We start from the raw sequence: 17,946 nt of genomic DNA on the forward strand, positions 1-17,946 counted from the left end.
ACAGATCTATATCCGGGGCCCCCCACGATCCACCATATGATTGAATATCTCCGTGTTTAAATTCCCACTCTCCCTGTTTAACTGTGTTCTGCTTAAAAAATCTGTCATCTGATTCTCTGACCCTTTGATGTGAAGGGACGTCAGGGAGGACAGGTTGGCTTCTGCTTGTGACAGGATAGATTTCGTCACTTTCATCAGAGGTTGAGACCTTGTCCCCCCCTGATGGTTTAAATATGCCACTACAACTCTGTTGTCCGACAGTACTCTTACGTGGTGGGAACGTAGGGAGGCTAAAAAGTGATTGAGGGCATATTTTACTGCCAAAAGCTCTTTCATGTTCGAAGTGAGGGGTTTTTCTTCCCTTGACCAAGGACCTTGAGCAATTTGACTGTTTAGGTGGGCCCCCCACCCCTATGGGCTTGCATCGGTGGTCAGGATTACAGAAACCGGCCATACCCATGGAACACCCCTCCTGAGGTTTGACGGGTCTGCCCACCAAGCTAGGGAAGCTATTGTTCGTGAGGATATTTCTAGTCGCTTCTCTAAATCTCCTTTTAAGCGGGATTCTGCTTCTAATATTTCCCACTGACGATCTCTGGAGTTTCCAGATTCAATAACCATCCTAGATTTGATAGGGCTGACATCACTCTGTCTAGTTGCTGGCTGCAATGGAGAGGAGATCTGCCCATCACTAGGAGGTCGTCCAGATAAGGGACAATCAATATATCTTGTTCCCTTATGTGGGCCATTACTTCCGCCATTAGTTTTGTAAATACCCTCGGGGCAATAGCCAGGCCAAACGGAAGCGCTCTGTATTGATAGTGTTTCAGTTTCCCTTGTATCACTACTGCCACCCTGAGATATTTTTGGTAATCTGGATGGATCGGCACATGATAGTATGCGTCTTTTAAGTCTATGACGGTCATAAAACAAGACGGATGAAGGGATCTGACATGATTTTATGGTTTCCATCTTGAATTTTTCTGTTACTAGGTATTTGTTTAATTTCTTCAAGTTAATTATTGCTCTGAAAGTTCCGTCCGGCTTCGTCCGAAGAAAAAGCGGAGAGTAAAACCCTGATGCTTCCTCCTGTTGTGGAACTTCCTGTAGGACTTTCTTCTGCAGTAGGTTGAGGACTTCCTTCTGGATGCTCAGTTGTTCGAACTCAGATTTCCTTTGTGGCGTCACTACAAATTGATGGTGTGGCCTTGTGAGAAACTTCAGCTTCAGGCCCGTCTCTATTATATTTAAAACCCAAGTGCTTCCGAAGATTTTTTCCCAGGTTTGGAGAAAGTAAGACAGTCTCCCTCCTACCTGGGGCGCACCTTCATTGTGGTTGTTTTTTATTATCTGACTTGTTGAACAGGAAGCCTCCTCTTTTCAATTTTTTCATCTTCCCATCCCTCTTTTTGTTGGTTTTTTGGGGGACGTCTTCGCATAAATTTCCTCCCTTGAAAGGGCCGCCTGTAGGATTGATTTGGAAATCCCGGAAAAGCTTTTTTCTTATCTATAGCTTTCTCGAGAATATCATCTTGGGTGGGACCGAATAAAAATTCTCCGTCGTGAAATTTTTTAACACCTGGGCTCCATGGATTGTATTCAGGGAGACTCCGGAGTTGGAAGTATGGCTGTCTAGGTCCTAATTCATATCTGGAGCCGGTATGGTAGCGCCCGCTAAATGGTTACTGCCCTTATCCTCTAACCTGCTGTCGTGGCTTAAAGCCAATGTTGGTGACTCATTTTCTCTCCGCTATATGGGGCTTAGGATAGGCCCGGAGGGAGGTGTCGCATTCCTCATACTTAGCGTACCCTCCTATCTTCATCCGCCTTCTCTTCCCCCTCCCCCTTTTTTTTTTTTTCTTATCCCTTCTTTTCTTCTTCCCCTCTTTCCTTTTCTTTAATTCTTTCCATTCCTACATATTTTTTCTACCTAGTGACATTCTTTACCAATATAAATGACTAAATATAGCTAGTAATGCTTGATTGCCTTCGCGGCTGTTTATATGTTTTAACGATGTAAAGTATTATCGCTAATTTGAAAGTGTCATCGTTGGCATTGGCCAATTGCATCTAGAATTTGCTGAGACTTTATCTTTATGTATGATCTATGGGTGGTACCAAGTTAAGTTTAATAACTATGTTTCAGCACTGTTTCATTGTTTGTATTGTTTATTGGCTTTAATAAACTTGATTTATACAAAAATTCTCCGTCGCATGGTATGGAACATAGTTTTGCCTTAGGTTTGCAGGTCACTTGGCCAGCACTTCAGCCATAGTGCTCTCCTGGCTGCGCTTGAGAATGAAGCTGATCTCGCTGTCAGCGTCACTGAGTCTATGGAAGCGTCTGCTAAATATGCCGCAGCTCCCCTCATAATTGACACGGAGTCTAATATAGATTCTCTTGGTGGTTTATTTTTTATTTGTGTCTCCAGGTGATCCAGCCAAACCATTAATGCTCTGGCCGTGCATGTAGCAGCTATCCCGCGCTTCAGTCCCCCGCTGGCGGCTTCCCAGGACCCCTTTAAGAAGGCATCGGCCCTCTTATCCATAGGATCCTTGAGGGTTCCCATGTCCTCAAAGGGTAAAGCGAATGTTTTAGAAGCTTTTGCAATAGCGACATCTAATTTTGGTGCCTTTCCCCATAAAGCACAAGCTGGGTCATCGAATGGATATTTCCTTTTAGGGGTTAATAGGACTTTTTTATCTGGCCTCTTCCACTCTCTCTTTATTAGGGCCTGTATTTTTTCATTTAACGGAAACACCCGGTGTTGCTTTTGTTCTCGGCCACTGAACATAAGGTCTTGCGCAGTTTTCTTAGTATGAGTGGTTGCTCTAACCATTTTTACCAACGCATCCGTTTCTTCAACTGGAAAACAATTGCGTCCGCCTTCTGAGGATGCGGAGGATGATGCGGAGGAGGATGTAGAGCTATCTGAACCGTAGTGTACGCCATCTTCCTCACTGGAGCTGTAATCTGGGGTTTTATCTTTGCGTTTTCCCTTACGGCTTTTTACGCTCTTTAGCGCATCTGCTACTTGTGTTTTCATTAATTGTTTAAGCTCAGACACAAATCTTGGGGTCACTTATGGTGTTCTCTATGCATAAAGTGCAGAGCTTTTTCCCCCATGTGGATGGTAAATCTGCCGAGCAGAGCGGGCACACTCTATGCTTAGTTTTCGCCTTGCACTTCTTTCCCTAAGAAACACAATAAACCCCTATTTAGAATCTATACTTTCACGGAGGTCACTTACCCTCCTAACGTGAGGAAGATACCGGTTCTGGTCTTGGGGATGCCTCTGCCATATGAACTGTTGATTTCTTCCTGGATCCACTGGAGCCTCCGCTGTGCTGGGATCCTGAGCTGTGACCCTGCATAGGCTTCTGGTGAGACGGCGGTCCTGCGGGTCTTTTCCTTTTGAGGACTGCGGAGTTTCCTCCACCGACTGCTCATTTCCACTCATGGTGGTACTGTGTGAGCAGCGGTGTTCGATTTCCCCACCGAAAATATCCTCTGCGACTGGCACAAGGCAACATCTGGTTTACCCAGAGGTGTCCTGCGCCGCCCCGGAAGTGACCCGTCCGCGCCTGCGCAGAAAGTTGCCGACTCCTTGCGCATGCACGCTCTCTTGATGCCAGCTCGTCGGAGGGGCGGAGGAGTTGCCGCAGCCGCCGCTCCATGCTGGAACCTACAGTCGGTGACCGGCGTCACCACCTCCCACGAGCCCTCAGACCGGCGGTATCGCACCAGGTAGCCGCCGCTACCTATTACCGGCTGTTGTGTGGAAGGAGAAGAGGCAGACTCGGTCCTCTTCACTGCCTCCCCTCTGCACATACTCGCAGGGCCCGCCGACCCCGGAAAAAGCCTTCAGGGAGGGCGACATCTGTGACCGCGGCAGGGCCCCCCGCTGCCTGAACTCAGCCCTGGTATCCCACGACAATACGGTAAGCTGTGGATTCCCAGTCAGGGACAGGAAACTGAGGTGGAAGAGAGGTCCCGCCTTTTTAACCTGTGGGTTTCCTGTCCCTGAGGGCGGATCCCTCTCTCCGTGGTGCCGTCATGGGATCAGAGAAAGAAGGTGGGCACCACTTAATAAAATACAATTACACCATATAGCCAGGTGATACTCAATGAACAACCAGAATTAGAAGTAGTAAAGAAAAAGAGCGCAAAATATAGTGCACACAAGGCAATAATAAATAGAAAGAGGCTTTATTACAACAACAATGCCAAGACAGACAAAAAACGCAATTAAAATCGTGATGGAGTCAAATGCAAGACAATGAAAGGCAAGTGAAATAGGAAATGTGCAAAACTGCAAAAATTATTATAAAGGCAGTCAATATTGTGAATACATGATAGATCTGGTATAATAAAAAAAAAAAAAAAAAAAAAAAAAAAAAAGAGGCAATGAAAAGGATTTCCAGAGAGAATGATGTCAAATGTCCATGGCTGGAAAAATAATATTGGGTGTCTAACAGACTATGTGATATAATAATGAAATGTTAGTAACTGATCGATCTCCCTGAGAATCAAATCATATAAATACTCACGTGACAATGGTCATATATACAAAATCTAAACCTGCATGAATCACTGTATGAAGTGATAGATCACCAGAGTGGAGACCGTCCATCAGAGGCTCAAACACTCAGAATGTGCAACAAAATGACCTCCCTGATGAGGCAGCAACACGCGTTGGGCAGAGCTGGGGCATGCGGACTTAGTATGTTTAGGGATTTGTGGGGTCTTTGGTGACTGTCAGTTCACCATGGGGGCTTGTTCACACATGTGGTCCCCATTTGGCTTATTTCTGCCTTAGTATTTTGTTGCACATTCTGAGTGTTTGAGCCTCTGATGGACGGTCTCCACTCTGGTGATCTAGGACTTCATACAGTGATTCATGCAGGTTTAGATTTTGTATATATGACAACAAAATTGTTGCCCGATTCTAACGCATCGGGTATTCTAGAATATGCATGTCCACGTAGTGTATTGCCCAGCCACGTAGTGTATTGGCCAGCCACGTAGTGTATTGGCCAGCCACGTAGTGTATTGGCCAGCCACGTAGTGTATTGGCCAGCCACGTAGTGTATTGCCCAGCCACGTAGTGTATTGCCCAGCCACGTAGTGTATTGCCCAGCCACGTAGTGTATTGCCCAGCCACGTAGTGTATTGCCCAGCCACGTAGTGTATTGCCCAGCCACGTAGTGTATTGCCCAGCCACGTAGTGTATTGCCCAGCCACGTAGTGTATTGCCCAGCCACGTAGTGTATTGGCCAGCCACGTAGTGTATTGGCCAGCCACGTAGTGTATTGGCCAGCCACGTAGTATATTGGCCAGCCACGTAGTATATTGGCCAGCCACGTAGTATATTGGCCAGCCACGTAGTATATTGCCTAGCCACGAAGTATATTGCCCAGCCACGAAGTATATTGCCCAGCCACGAAGTATATTGCACAGCCACGTAGTATATTGCACAGCCACGTAGTATATTGCACAGCCACGTAGTATATTGCACACCCACGTAGTATATTGCACAGCCACGTAGTATATTGCCAAGTAATGTAGAATATTGGCCAGTGACAAAATAAAAAATAAACATATACTCACCTTGGTCCTGGCTCCTGTGTACGGTGCAGGTGTAAGCTTCCGGTCCCAGGGTTGGTATGACTATGAGCACAGGACCTGTGATGACGTCGCGGTCACATGACCGTGACGTCATGGCAGGTCCTTCTCCCATAGCACCGGAACCTGCCGTCGGACAGGACGCGACGTCGGAGGGTGAGAATAACCTTTTTTTTATTATTTGTAACATTAGATCGTTTTACTATTGATGCTGCATACACAGCATCAATAGTAAAAACTTGGTCACACAGGATTAATAGCTGCGTAACCGGAGTGAGTTACACCGCACTCCGGTAACGCTGGCATTAACCCTGTGTGAGGGCTGACTGGAGGGGAGTATGGAGTGGGCACTGACTGCGGGGAGGAAGGAGCGGCCATATTGCCGCCGGACTGTGGCCGTCGCTGACTGGTCGTGGCAATGGTCGTGGGCGTTTTGCCACGAACAATCAGCGACTTGGATTCCATGGCAGACAGAGGCCGCGACCAATGAATATCTGAGACAGACAGCCAGGCGGAAGTGACCCTTAGACAATTATATAGTAGGATTTGATTCTCAGGGAGATTGATCAGTTGCTCACTACAGTTATTTGAACATTTCATTATTATATCACATAGTTTGTTAGACACCCAATATTTATTTTTCCAGTCATGGTCTTTTATACCAGATCTATCATGTAGTCACAATATCGACTGTCTTTATAATAATTTTTGGAGATTTTTGTAATTTTGCACTTTTCCTTTCACTTGCCTTTCATTGTCTTGCATGTCGCTCCATCATGATTTTAATTGTTTTTAATTGCATTTTTTGTCTGTCTTGGCATTGTCTGTAATAAAGCCTCTTTCTATTTATTATTGCCTTGTGTGCACTATATTTTGCACTCTTTTTCTTTACCCCTTATGAGTGGTAGACAGTAGTAGTAATTTCCGGGACTCATCGCCTGTGTATTCGGTGAGTGGTAGACAGTATTAGTAATTTCCAGGACTCATTGCCCGTGTGTTCGGTGAGTGGTAGACAGTAGTAGTAATTTCCGGGACTCATCACCCGTGTGTTCGGTGAGTGGTGGCAGCGTGTATGAGCGGGTGTGTGGCCTGGGTTGGTGTGTGATTTATGCTCCCATTACAGCATAGGACAGAGGTTGAATGCTGGACTGAGAGTTGGGAGACAGATTAACCCTTGCAGGCACAACCCCAAGTCATGTGCTGAGAGCGGGTACGTGACGAATTGGTAGCAGCATGGAGAGGGATCCAGTACCCAAAGATGAGCCAGACTTGTGCAAGTCCACAATTCTCTTCCTTATATCCTGGTGGATTTCTTTAGACTTTCCCATGATGCTACACAAAGAAGCAGTGTGTTTCAGGTGTGCATTAAAATACATCCACAGGTGTGTCTCTAATTAACTCAGATGTTGCCACAAAACATCAATCAGAAGCTTCCAAATACCTGACATCATCATACGGGCAGTGCAGAATTGTGTAAAGGCAGAGTAATCTTCGTGTATGGAAACTTCTGACTTTGCAGTAAGTAATAACAATAACTTAAAACATTCTCTCTCTCATTATTCTGGCATTTGGCAAATATTAATTTTGGTAATCCTAACTGACCGAAAACGAAAAGGTTTATTCTGATTTCATGTCAGACACATCTGCATGTTTGAGAAAAACATGCAGATGTGTCTTTATATACAGTGGATGGAAACTTCTCGTTTCAACTGTATTTGTAGACAGCTATTAAGTCTCCTCTTAGGCCTCTTTCACACTTCCGTCTTTTGTCATCCATCGCAATCCGTCGTTATGGGCAAAAAACGGATCCTGCAAATGTGCTTGCAGGATGCTTTTTTTGCCCATAGAATTGTATTAGCGACGGATCCGTTGTTTTGGCGGACGCGACGCACAAAAAAAAGTTCAATGTAACTTTTTTTTGTGCGTCGTGTCCGCTATTTTCGACTGCACATGCGCGGTCGAAACTCCGCCCCCTCCTCCCTGGACTGCAGAATGGGCAGCGGATGCGTTGAAAAACTGCATCCGCTGCCCACGTCGTGCAGTTATTTCACAACGTCCGTCGAACGGACGCATTGCGACGGGCCCGTACCGACGGAAATTTGATAGAGGCCTTACTTTTTTTTTTTTATTGCAAGATTACAAACATTCCCAGATCCTGTAACTGTTCCTCATAGGACATACTGCGCAGTCTGCTCGTCATCCTGATCGCTCTTCTCTGAACTTGCTCGTTTGTTGATGTCATTTTTAAAATGTGGTGCCCAAAACTGCACACAATATTCCAGATGAGGCCTGATCAAGGAGGAGTAGAGGGGGATAATGACTTCACGTGATCTAGACTCTATGCTTCTCTTAATACATCCTAGAAATGCGTTTGCCTTTTTTGCTGCTGTATCACACTGTTGACTCATGTTCAGTCTGTGATCTATTAGTATACCCCAGTCTTTTTCACACGTGCCGTTACTTAGTTCTATTTCTCCAATTCTGCAGATGCAATTTTCGTTTTTCTTGCCTAGATGTAGAACCTTTCATTTCTCCCTGTTAAACACTATTCTATTAGTTGCTGCCCATTGTTAAAGCTTATCTAGATCTTTCTGAATATTTTCTGTCTTCTCTAGGGTTAGCTATCCCTCCTATCTTTGCATCATCTGCAAATTTAATTAATTTACCTTCAGTTCCCTTATCTAGATCATTTATAAAGATGTTAAACAACACTGGGGCCAGAACAAAGCCTTATGGTACTCCACCTGGAACAATCTTCCAATTGGATGTGCAACCATTTATTACCACTCTGAGTACGACCACTGAGCCAGTTATGAATCCATCTAGCCGTAGCCTTGTCAATCCCATACTTGGTCATTTTTTCGATACGCATAGAATGAGATACTTTATCAAATGCTTTGCTGAAGTCGAGATATACTATATCTACCGCATTTCCCTGATCCACCCAGTCAGTGATTCCGTCATAGAAGGAAATTAGATTACTCTGGCGTGACTTTTTCTACAAATCCATGCTGTCTCTGGTTAATTACTGTATTCTTATCCAAGTATTTACATGCTGTTTAATAATTTTTTTCAAAGAACTTTCCTGGTATAGAAGTAAGGCTCACTACCCTGTAATTCCCTGGCTCCGTCTTCTTTCCTTTTCTGAAGATGGGGATAACATTTGCCCTTCTTACTGCGCCACAATGCTCCTGACGCCATCCCCAAACCCTCCCTCCCCCAGATACCCTACACCTCCCCACTCACTGACTTTCTCACCGAACACTGATCAGCTCCCAGCTCGGAGACGTCTTGAACAGGACAAGTCTTTTACTGTCGTCAGTGAGAGCGAAGAACTCCCCAGAGGATGAGAACGATGCAGCCAAGATCATCTCTGGCTCCGAGGCCACGGTGGATGGGTTCTGTCTGCCAGGCAACAACACACAGGGTCGTCACAACCCAGATTACAAACACGTCACATCCCACCACCACAGGGACTACTCACCGCTGAGCCAGGGGCCTCCGCTCCAGAGAGCCACAATCAAATGTGAAAAATGGCTCATCGGACCTGAAACAGCAAGAAACAGTCAAGAAATGGATTTTGGGAATGCAAACTGGGCAACTACACAGGACCCTCACTCCCCCTGGGGCCCCAGTCAGTGGCATGCTGCTAGCAGTGGCAGAACACGTGGCCGCTATGAGGCCCGTGATTTGGGGGATCCCTGTGCCAGCCCTGGGCACCCCCCACATAGAATTGCACAACAAAGCAAGGATGGAGGCGGTAAGCCATCCGATCTGTCCCTCATCATACTCCCTCGATGCAGAGGAGAAGCACAGCGGCGACCAGAGCAGTGGAAGAACGAGGAGAGGTATTATTGAAAATCAGTGAGAACATTAGAACACTGTGGTGCACATTATACATACTGTACGGAGGACTAGGGGGAGCGCATTATGCTGCATGGAGGGCTAGGGGAAGTGCATTATGCTGCATAGAGGGCTAGGGGAAGAGAATTATGCTGCATGGAGGACTATGGGGAATGCATTATGCTGTATAGAGGACAAGATAAATTTCCCGCCCAATGTATAGGATGTGGTGATTCCGCACGGTTCAATGAACACATGCGGAATCACCTGCGTTCAAAAGCCGGCAGTGCTATGGATGGAGCGGACATGTGCTGCATCCAAGGCGCTTCCGATTCCTGACCTTGGGAACATACTCTTATTGTAATGAATTCACTGGCTGCCATTTGTGGACTGGCTGCTGATCGGCTATTGTATCTATCCTAATATTGTTCTACTGTCTATGGGAAACAAAGGCACAATGTGTGAATGTTTGTTAAAGGGAATCTGTTGTTACGGATCTGCAACACAGGACTAAGGTAGAAGGGAAGACTGACCCTGCACTATGATTAGGCTGATACCCTACGATGGAGAGGGCGACCCATTCCTGGCGAATAGACCCACTGACAATCCTAGGTTAATCTCAAGCAAAGACCTATAGATAAGGGGAAGGAGGTCCCTAAAAGAACTAAGGACTGGGTTCAAAAACGTGTCACCTCATCATAGAAAACACAGAGAAGGCTGCAGAAACCAATAGAAAACAGAAACTAAGGCTAACAGAACCAGAGGTACCAGCACTGCACAAATAACCCCCACAGAACACTAAGCATAGCACCAAGCTAGAGGTTTAGAGAATCCAGGTTGGGACAATCAGGTCACCTGGCCTCGTACATGAATGGACTCATCCTAAACTTGTCGTTCCCTCTTCTCAGTGGGTGCCCAACAAAAGTGGGGTGCCAATGCTGGGGTAGTCGGCCCTTGAAGCCCTAAAGTTGTAGCTGCTCTAATTCCGGCGAGCCAGTGGAAGGGTAATTTGCACAATCTTGGATAATTGCTGGGACTGTTCTATATGCTATTGTTTGTTGTTCAATAAATTATTTCCACACTATGTCACCCTCACTGAGCTCTGCTGCATCTCCCTGCGTGTGTAAGTGACACGCTGTGGGCTTTTTGACTCCCCTCCTCACACTGCCTGTCAGCTTGTGTAATCCTATACTCAGTCCCTCCTCCCTCAGGAATGCTTTTGTTTGCAGCCATGCATCCTCTGAGTTGTGTGATAATTATTCATGAATAATTTGACCTCAGATGGTGACAGATGTGAAAGTTATATATTTTGGATGTGCGACAATAGTGCTACACACCAGTGCGTTTTCTAAGTGCAGTGCCTAGCAGAAATGGATTTCTGCTTAACCGGGTCATAAAGATACTTCATATTTGGGCTCAAATTAACGCCCAGCTCATGCCAGTTCCATGGTCGCTATACGGGGTACCATTACCGAGCTAAGACGGTTAGGAGTTTTCAGTACGCTTCAGACCCTCTGAGAAAAGATGAGTGCATTTCATAATTCAGCCCACTCAGTGAGGTCATGACCAGAGGGTATATCTTAAACTTGCTGAGATATGAGTCAGTCTTTTGCCCAGAAAGCTAGCTGAGAGACACATCTGTGATGCACTGGGACATATGCTCCTTCCCCCAGCCACATGGTCAGCCATGATATGAAAGAACTGTAAGTCTATTTTGTTCCTTTAATTCCTTTTTATTTTGTAATCGTCTGTATATACATAATTGTCTCATTTTATAATATCTTGTTCCACTTTTGTAAACACTGCCTACCTTTTGGAGTAAAATATATAAATTACTAGCTTTGTTTCTCCTTGCTCTATAACATACTGTCACGTCCTCTGAAGTAAATTATGCTACTAATTGGGTTGGCTCCTGACCAATTATTGATTTAGGAATAGGAGCTGTTGGCAGCGGACCGTAGTGAGCTTGTTGGGTATAGCTGGCAGTGATTGAACGGGGTTTATAAGTGCATTGCTTGGCATGCAGATGGGAATAATTATATGACCCTCACTGCAGTGTGCCCAATAGCCAGTACATAGAAGGCAGCCTTTCTGGCGACTAATTATCCTAGGTGCAGTTCCCTGACTGACCTGAGGGTAAGGGGGCGCCAGAGAGCTGCGAGCTCCAAACCGGAACTGGGATATAAATAAATCCCCTTCAGAAAAAGAACTGGGGCCAACCAGACAACCCTGGTTCATGACAGACAACCTACTGTCTATGTTTGCCATCACCCCCGAAAGATATCATACCAAGTTCCGGACATTGTCTCCCCAGGGAGTCTCCTATGTAAAACTTGGCAGACAACTACGACGACACTGCAATTGCAGACTTGATGGTCAGGCTGCCCACTCCGCTGCTGCCCTCCGGGATGTGATTGTGTTCCAGCAAATTATGGAGAAGATGGCCCCAGATATAATAAAGTGGGTAGCCGACCGGAAGCCTGAAACCCCAGAACAAGCAGCCAGACTGGCTATAAATTCATCGGCCAATTGACCCCACTGGAGACCTGGTATGCTCGTCAATCCCAGGAAACACGAAAATGAAGATATCCAGCTCAGGAGATAAAAATCTAAAGTCTTTATTAGGACAAATTAAAAATAAGCTGTTTGACAAGCCGCTGCGTACCGGGGGAAGGAAGGACTTGAGTAATGGGACGCGCTTCGAACACGTGTGGTGTCCTCAGTCCTCAGTTTGGTTTCGTTCTCAGGGAGGGGAAAACTATTACAATCGTGTCTCTGATTAAAGACATGCTAATTGACTGTCCCCGATACATGGAGAAGGATGATTGGATGTCTGGCTGATTTAGATGGCGGACGTATGTGGCGATATCGCATTAAACCTGAATTATCCAGACGTATTATGTCAGTAGGCCCAGGAACATGGGGTCATGTGAGAATCACTGTGGGCCCTTAAGGTACCGTCACACTGAACGATATCGTTAACGAAATCGTTATGTGTGACAGCGACCAGCGATCAGGCCCCTGCTGGGAGATCTTTGGTCGCAGGGGAAAGTCCAGGACTTTATTTTGTCGCTGGACTCCTGCTGACATCGCTGGATCGGCGTGTGTGACGCCGATTCAGCGATGTCTTCACTGGTAACCAGGGTAAATATCGGGTTACTAAGCGCAGGGCCGCACTTAGTAACCCGATGTTTACCCTGGTTACCGTTGTAAATGTAAAAAAACAAACCCTACATACTCACATTCCGGTGTCTGGTCAGGTCCCTCGCCGTCAGCTTCCCGCACTGACTGGTGAGCGCCGGCCGGCCGTAAAGCACAGCGCAGCGGTGACGTCACTGCTGTACTTTACGGCCGGCGCTCAGTCAGTGCGGGAAGCTGAAGGCGGGGGACGTGACAGACACCTGAATGTAAGTATGTAGTGTTTGTTTTTTCACATTTACAACGGTAACCAGGGTAAATATCGGGTTACTAAGCGCAGCCCTGCACTTAGTAACCCGATGTTTACCCTGGTTACCGGGGACCTCGGGATCGTTGGTCGCTGGAGAGCTGTCTGTGTGACAGCTCTCCAGCGACCACACAGCGACGCTGCAGCGATCGACATCGTTGTCTGTATCGCTGCAGCGTCGCTTAGTGTGACGGTATCTTTACTGTAATGATTCACTGGCTGCTGATCGGCTATTGTATCTGTCCTAGTATTGTTCTACTGTCTATGGGAAACAAAGGCACAATGTCTGTTAATATGTTGATGACCCTTTGGTGCTCTGCAATATGAAGGACAATCTGTGCATGTTGTTTGCACACTCCGGCAGAGAGCGATGGCCTCCTTCCCCCAAGCCTGTGGTGGAATGACTGAATGAGAAGCTGTGATCTCCCTGTGTTCAGAGAGTCTACATTACAGAAGTCATGAACCATCACAACTGAAGAAACACAGAGCTGCCACATTGACCATCGCTGAACCATCAAAGACGTTTACAGAATCCAGGTTGGGACAATCAGGTCACCTGGCCTCGTACATCAATGGACGGTCAGCTTCCTAAGCTTGTCGTTACCTCCTCACTGTGGGGGCCTGCCATAAACGGGGAGCCACTGGTGGGGAGTCACTGGCGGGGAGTCACTGGAGGGGAGTCACTGGCGGGGAGTCACTGGCGGGGAGTCACTGGCGGGGAGTCACTGGCGGGGAGTCACTGGCGGGGGTAGTCGGCCCTAGAAGCAGCTCTAATCCCGCAGAGTCAGAGGAAGGATGGGACCCTGTAATTTGCACCATCTTGGGGGTAATTGCTGGCACTGTTCTGTTTGCTGTTGTGGTTCAGTAAATTATTGCCGCACTGTTTTCCCCTCACCCCGTGTTGTCTGTGTAGTGTCCTGCCCACGGGGAGAGACAGCGGGCGTGCAGTGGCATGAGCCCTGGGCCACATGGTCTGGAGTCAGCGGAGGAGAGCACCCACACAGCATGTACATACACTGAAATATCGTGTGATGGGGCACTATGTCAGCATTTGGGGCCCCACTTTAAAAACCGTCTAAGTCTAAATCCTGCCCTGCTCCTACCAACCAAGGGAGGGTACGAGTACCTGATGCTGCCCCCAATGAGCCGGCTGCCCCCAGCCACAGCTAACATCCCGCACCTCAGCCGAAGCATCACGGTGGTCCACAGATCTGCGAGAGACAAAAAGCAATGGCATTAGAGGGGGACGAAGCAGGAGGGGACAGGGGTGAGGAAGACGGGGCACAGAGGCGAGACCAAGGAGGAAGGGGGTGGGGAGAGCCCAGAGCCCAAAGAGGAGAGGAGGGGGGGGAACGAGCCCAAAGAGGAGAGGAGGGGGGGGACGAGCCCAAAGAGGAGAGGAGGGGGGTGACGAGCCCAAAGAGGAGAGGAGGGGGGGGACGAGCCCAAAGAGGAGAGGAGGGGGGGGACGAGCCCAAAGAGGAGAGGAGGGGGGGGACGAGCCCAAAGAGGAGAGGAGGGGGGGGGGGACGAGCCCAAAGAGGAGAGGAGGGGGGGGGGGGACGAGCCCAAAGAGGAGAGGAGGGGGGGGGGACGAGCCCAAAGAGGAGAGGGGGGGGGGGGGGGAAGAGCCCAAAGAGGAGAGGAGAGGAGGAGGGGGACAAGCTCAAGGAGGAGAGGATTTAAGAACCCAAAGAGGAGAGGAGGAGGGGGACAAGCTCAAAGAGGAGAGGAAGGGGAAGACCCCAAAGAGGAGAGGAGGAAGAGCCCAATGAGGAGAGGAAGGGAGACGAGCCCAAAGAGGAGAGGAGGAAGAGCCCAATGAGGAGAGGAAGGGAGACGAGCCCAAAGAGGAGAGGAGGACGAGCCCAAAAAGGAGAGGACGGAGGAAGGGGGGCGGGGGGAGAGCCCAAAGAGGAGAGGATGGGGGGGGGGGGGGGGGAGAACCCAAAGAGGAGAGGAGGAGGGGGACAAGCTCAAAGAGGAGAGGAGAGGATGGGGGGGACGAGCCCAAAGAGGAGAGGAGGACGAGCCCAAAAAGGAGAGGACGGAGGAAGGGGGGCGGGGGGAGAGCCCAAAGAGGAGAGGATGGGGGGGGGGGGGGGGGAGAACCCAAAGAGGAGAGGAGGAGGGGGACAAGCTCAAAGAGGAGAGGAGAGGAAGGGAGACGAGCCCAAAGAGGAGAGGAGGACGAGCCCAAAAAGGAGAGGACGGAGGAAGGGGGGCGGGGGGAGAGCCCAAAGAGGAGAGGATGGGGGGGGGGGGGAGAACCCAAAGAGGAGAGGAGGAGGGGGACAAGCTCAAAGAGGAGAGGAGAGGATGGGGGGGACGAGCCCAAAGAGGAGAGGAGGACGAGCCCAAAAAGGAGAGGACGGAGGAAGGGGGGCGGGGGGAGAGCCCAAAGAGGAGAGGATGGGGGGGGGGGGGGGAGAACCCAAAGAGGAGAGGAGGAGGGGGACGAGCTCAAAGAGGAGAGGACGGGGGGGACGAGCCCAAAGAGGAGAGGACGGGGGGACGAGCCCAAAGAGGAGAGGACGGGGGGACGAGCCCAAAGAGGAGAGGACGGGGGGACGAGCCCAAAGAGGAGAGGACGGGGGGACGAGCCCAAAGAGGAGAGGACGGGGGGACGAGCCCAAAGAGGAGAGGACGGGGGGACGAGCCCAAAGAGGAGAGGACGGGGGAAGGGGGGGCGAGAGCCCAAAGAGGAGAGGATGGGGTGGGGGGGGGGGGGGGAGAACCCAAAGAGGAGAGGAGGTGGAGGACAAGCTCAAAGAGGAGAGGAGGGGGGACGAGCCCAAAGAGGAGAGGACGGGGGGGACGAGCCCAAAGAGGAGGAGGACGGGGGGGGGGGGGGGGGGGGACGAGCCCAAAGAGGAGGAGGACGGGGGGGGACGAGCCCAAAGAGGAGGAGGACGGGGGGGGACGAGCCCAAAGAGGAGAGGATGGGGGGGGGGGGGGGGCGAGGCCAAAGAGGAGAGGAGGGGGGGGCGAGGCCAAAGAGGAGAGGACGGGGGGGGGGAGACGAGCCCAAAGATGAGAGGACGGGGGGGACGAGCCCAAAGAGGAGAGGATGGGGGGGGGGGACGAGCCCAAAGAGGAGAGGACGGGGGGGGTGAGGAAGATGGGGCACAGAGGCGAAACCAAGGAGGAGGGGGGTGGGGAGAGCCCAGAGCCCAAACAGGAGAGGAGGGGGGGGGGAAGAGCCCAAAGAGGAGAGGATGGGGGGGACGACGAGCCCAAAGAGGAGAGGATGGGGGGAGAACCCAGAGCCCAAAGAGGAGAGGAGGGGGGGGACGAGCCCAAAGAGGAGGGGGGGGACGAGCCCAAAGAGGAGGGGACGGGGGGGGGGGGGGGAGAAGAGCCCAAAGAGAGGACAGGGGGGGAGAAGAGCCCAAAGAAGAGAGGACAGGGGGGGAGAAGAGCCCAAAGAAGAGAGGACAGGGGGGGAGGAGAGCCCAAAGAAGAGAGGAGGAGGGGGACGATCCCAAAGAGGAGAGGAGAACAAGGGGAAGAGCCCAAAGAGGAGAGGAGAACAAGGGGAAGAGCCCAAAGAGGAGAGGAGAACAAGGGGACGAGCCCAAAGAGGAGAGGAGGGGGGAAGGGGGGGCGAGAGCCCAAAGAGGAGAGGATGGGGTGGGGAGGGGGAGAACCCAAAGAGGAGAGGAGGTGGAGGACAAGCTCAAAGAGGAGAGGAGGGGGGACGAGCCCAAAGAGGAGGAGGACGGGGGGGACGAGCCCAAAGAGGAGAGGACGGGGGGGGGGGGCGAGGCCAAAGAGGAGAGGACGGGGGGGGGGGGGGGGGCGAGGCCAAAGAGGAGAGGACGGGGGGACGAGCCCAAAGAGGAGAGGACGGGGGGACGAGCCCAAAGAGGAGAGGACGGGGGGACGAGCCCAAAGAGGAGAGGACGGGGGGACGAGCCCAAAGAGGAGAGGACGGGGGGACGAGCCCAAAGAGGAGAGGACGGGGGGACGAGCCCAAAGAGGAGAGGACGGGGGGACGAGCCCAAAAAGGAGAGGACGGGGGGACGAGCCCAAAAAGGAGAGGACGGGGGAAGGGGGGGCGAACCCAAAGAGGAGAGGAGGTGGAGGACAAGCTCAAAGAGGAGAGGAGGGGGGGACGAGCCCAAAGAGGAGAGGACGGGGGGGACGAGCCCAAAGAGGAGGAGGACGGGGGGGGACGAGCCCAAAGAGGAGAGGACGGGGGGGACGAGCCCAAAGAGGAGAGGACGGGAGGGAAGAACCCAAAGAATGGAGGAGGGGGACAAGCTCAAAGAGGAGAGGACGGGGGGGGGGGGGAGACGAGCCCAAAGACGAGAGGATGGGGGGGGGGGGGGCGAGGCTAAAGAGGAGAGGGGGGGGGGGGCGAGGCCAAAGAGGAGAGGACGGGGGGGGGGGGGGGAGACGAGCCCAAAGAGGAGAGGACGGGGGGGACGAGCCCAAAGAGGAGAGGACGGGAGGGGACGAGCCCAAAGAGGAGAGGACAGGGGGGACGAGCCCAAAGAGGAGAGGACGGGGGGGGACGAGCCCAAAGAGGAGGACGACGGGGGGGACGAGCCCAAAGAGGAGAGGACGGGAGGGAAGAACCCAAAGAATGGAGGAGGGGGACAAGCTCAAAGAGGAGAGGACGTGGGGGGGGGGGGGGAGACGAGCCCAAAGAGGAGAGGACGGGGGGGGGGGGGGGGGGGAGGAGACGAGCCCAAAGGGGAGAGGATGGGGGGGGGGCGAGGCCAAAGAGGAGAGGAGGGGGGGCGAGGCCAAAGAGGAGAGGAGGCGGGGCGAGGCCAAAGAGGAGAGGACGGGGGGGGGGGGGAGAACCCAAAGAGGAGAGGAGGTGGAGGACAAGCTCAAAGAGGAGAGGAGGGGGGACGAGCCCAAAGAGGAGAGGACGGGGGGGGAAGAGCCCAAAGAGGAGGAGGATGGGGGGGGACGAGCCCAAAGAGGAGGAGGACGGGGGGGGACGAGCCCAAAGAGGAGGAGGACGGGGGGGACGAGCCCAAAGAGGAGAGGACGGGAGGGAAGAACCCAAAGAATG

The 17,946-nt window shown here is 51.0% G+C and overlaps 1 protein-coding gene across 3 annotated transcripts in view; it reads right to left on the minus strand.

Moving 5' to 3' along the window:
* The window catches only part of WDR4 (WD repeat domain 4), a 69,689-nt gene extending 55,569 nt beyond the window's left edge, over positions 1–14,120 (minus strand). For all 3 annotated transcript variants that reach the window (XM_069760361.1, XM_069760360.1, XM_069760359.1), the window contains exons 1-3: positions 14,041–14,120; positions 9,111–9,173; positions 8,885–9,031 (exon numbers count right to left, since the gene is read on the minus strand). In XM_069760361.1, coding sequence (XP_069616462.1) covers positions 8,885–9,031; positions 9,111–9,173; positions 14,041–14,108 — 278 coding nt within the window. In that variant the 5' untranslated portion in view covers positions 14,109–14,120. The remainder of the gene's footprint in view (positions 1–8,884; positions 9,032–9,110; positions 9,174–14,040) is intronic.
* Positions 14,121–17,946: the final 3,826 nt, after the last annotated feature.

The sequence above is a fragment of the Ranitomeya imitator genome, chromosome 3 (genome assembly GCF_032444005.1).
Source record: "Ranitomeya imitator isolate aRanImi1 chromosome 3, aRanImi1.pri, whole genome shotgun sequence".
In the NCBI taxonomy this organism is placed as follows: Eukaryota; Metazoa; Chordata; class Amphibia; order Anura; family Dendrobatidae; genus Ranitomeya; species Ranitomeya imitator.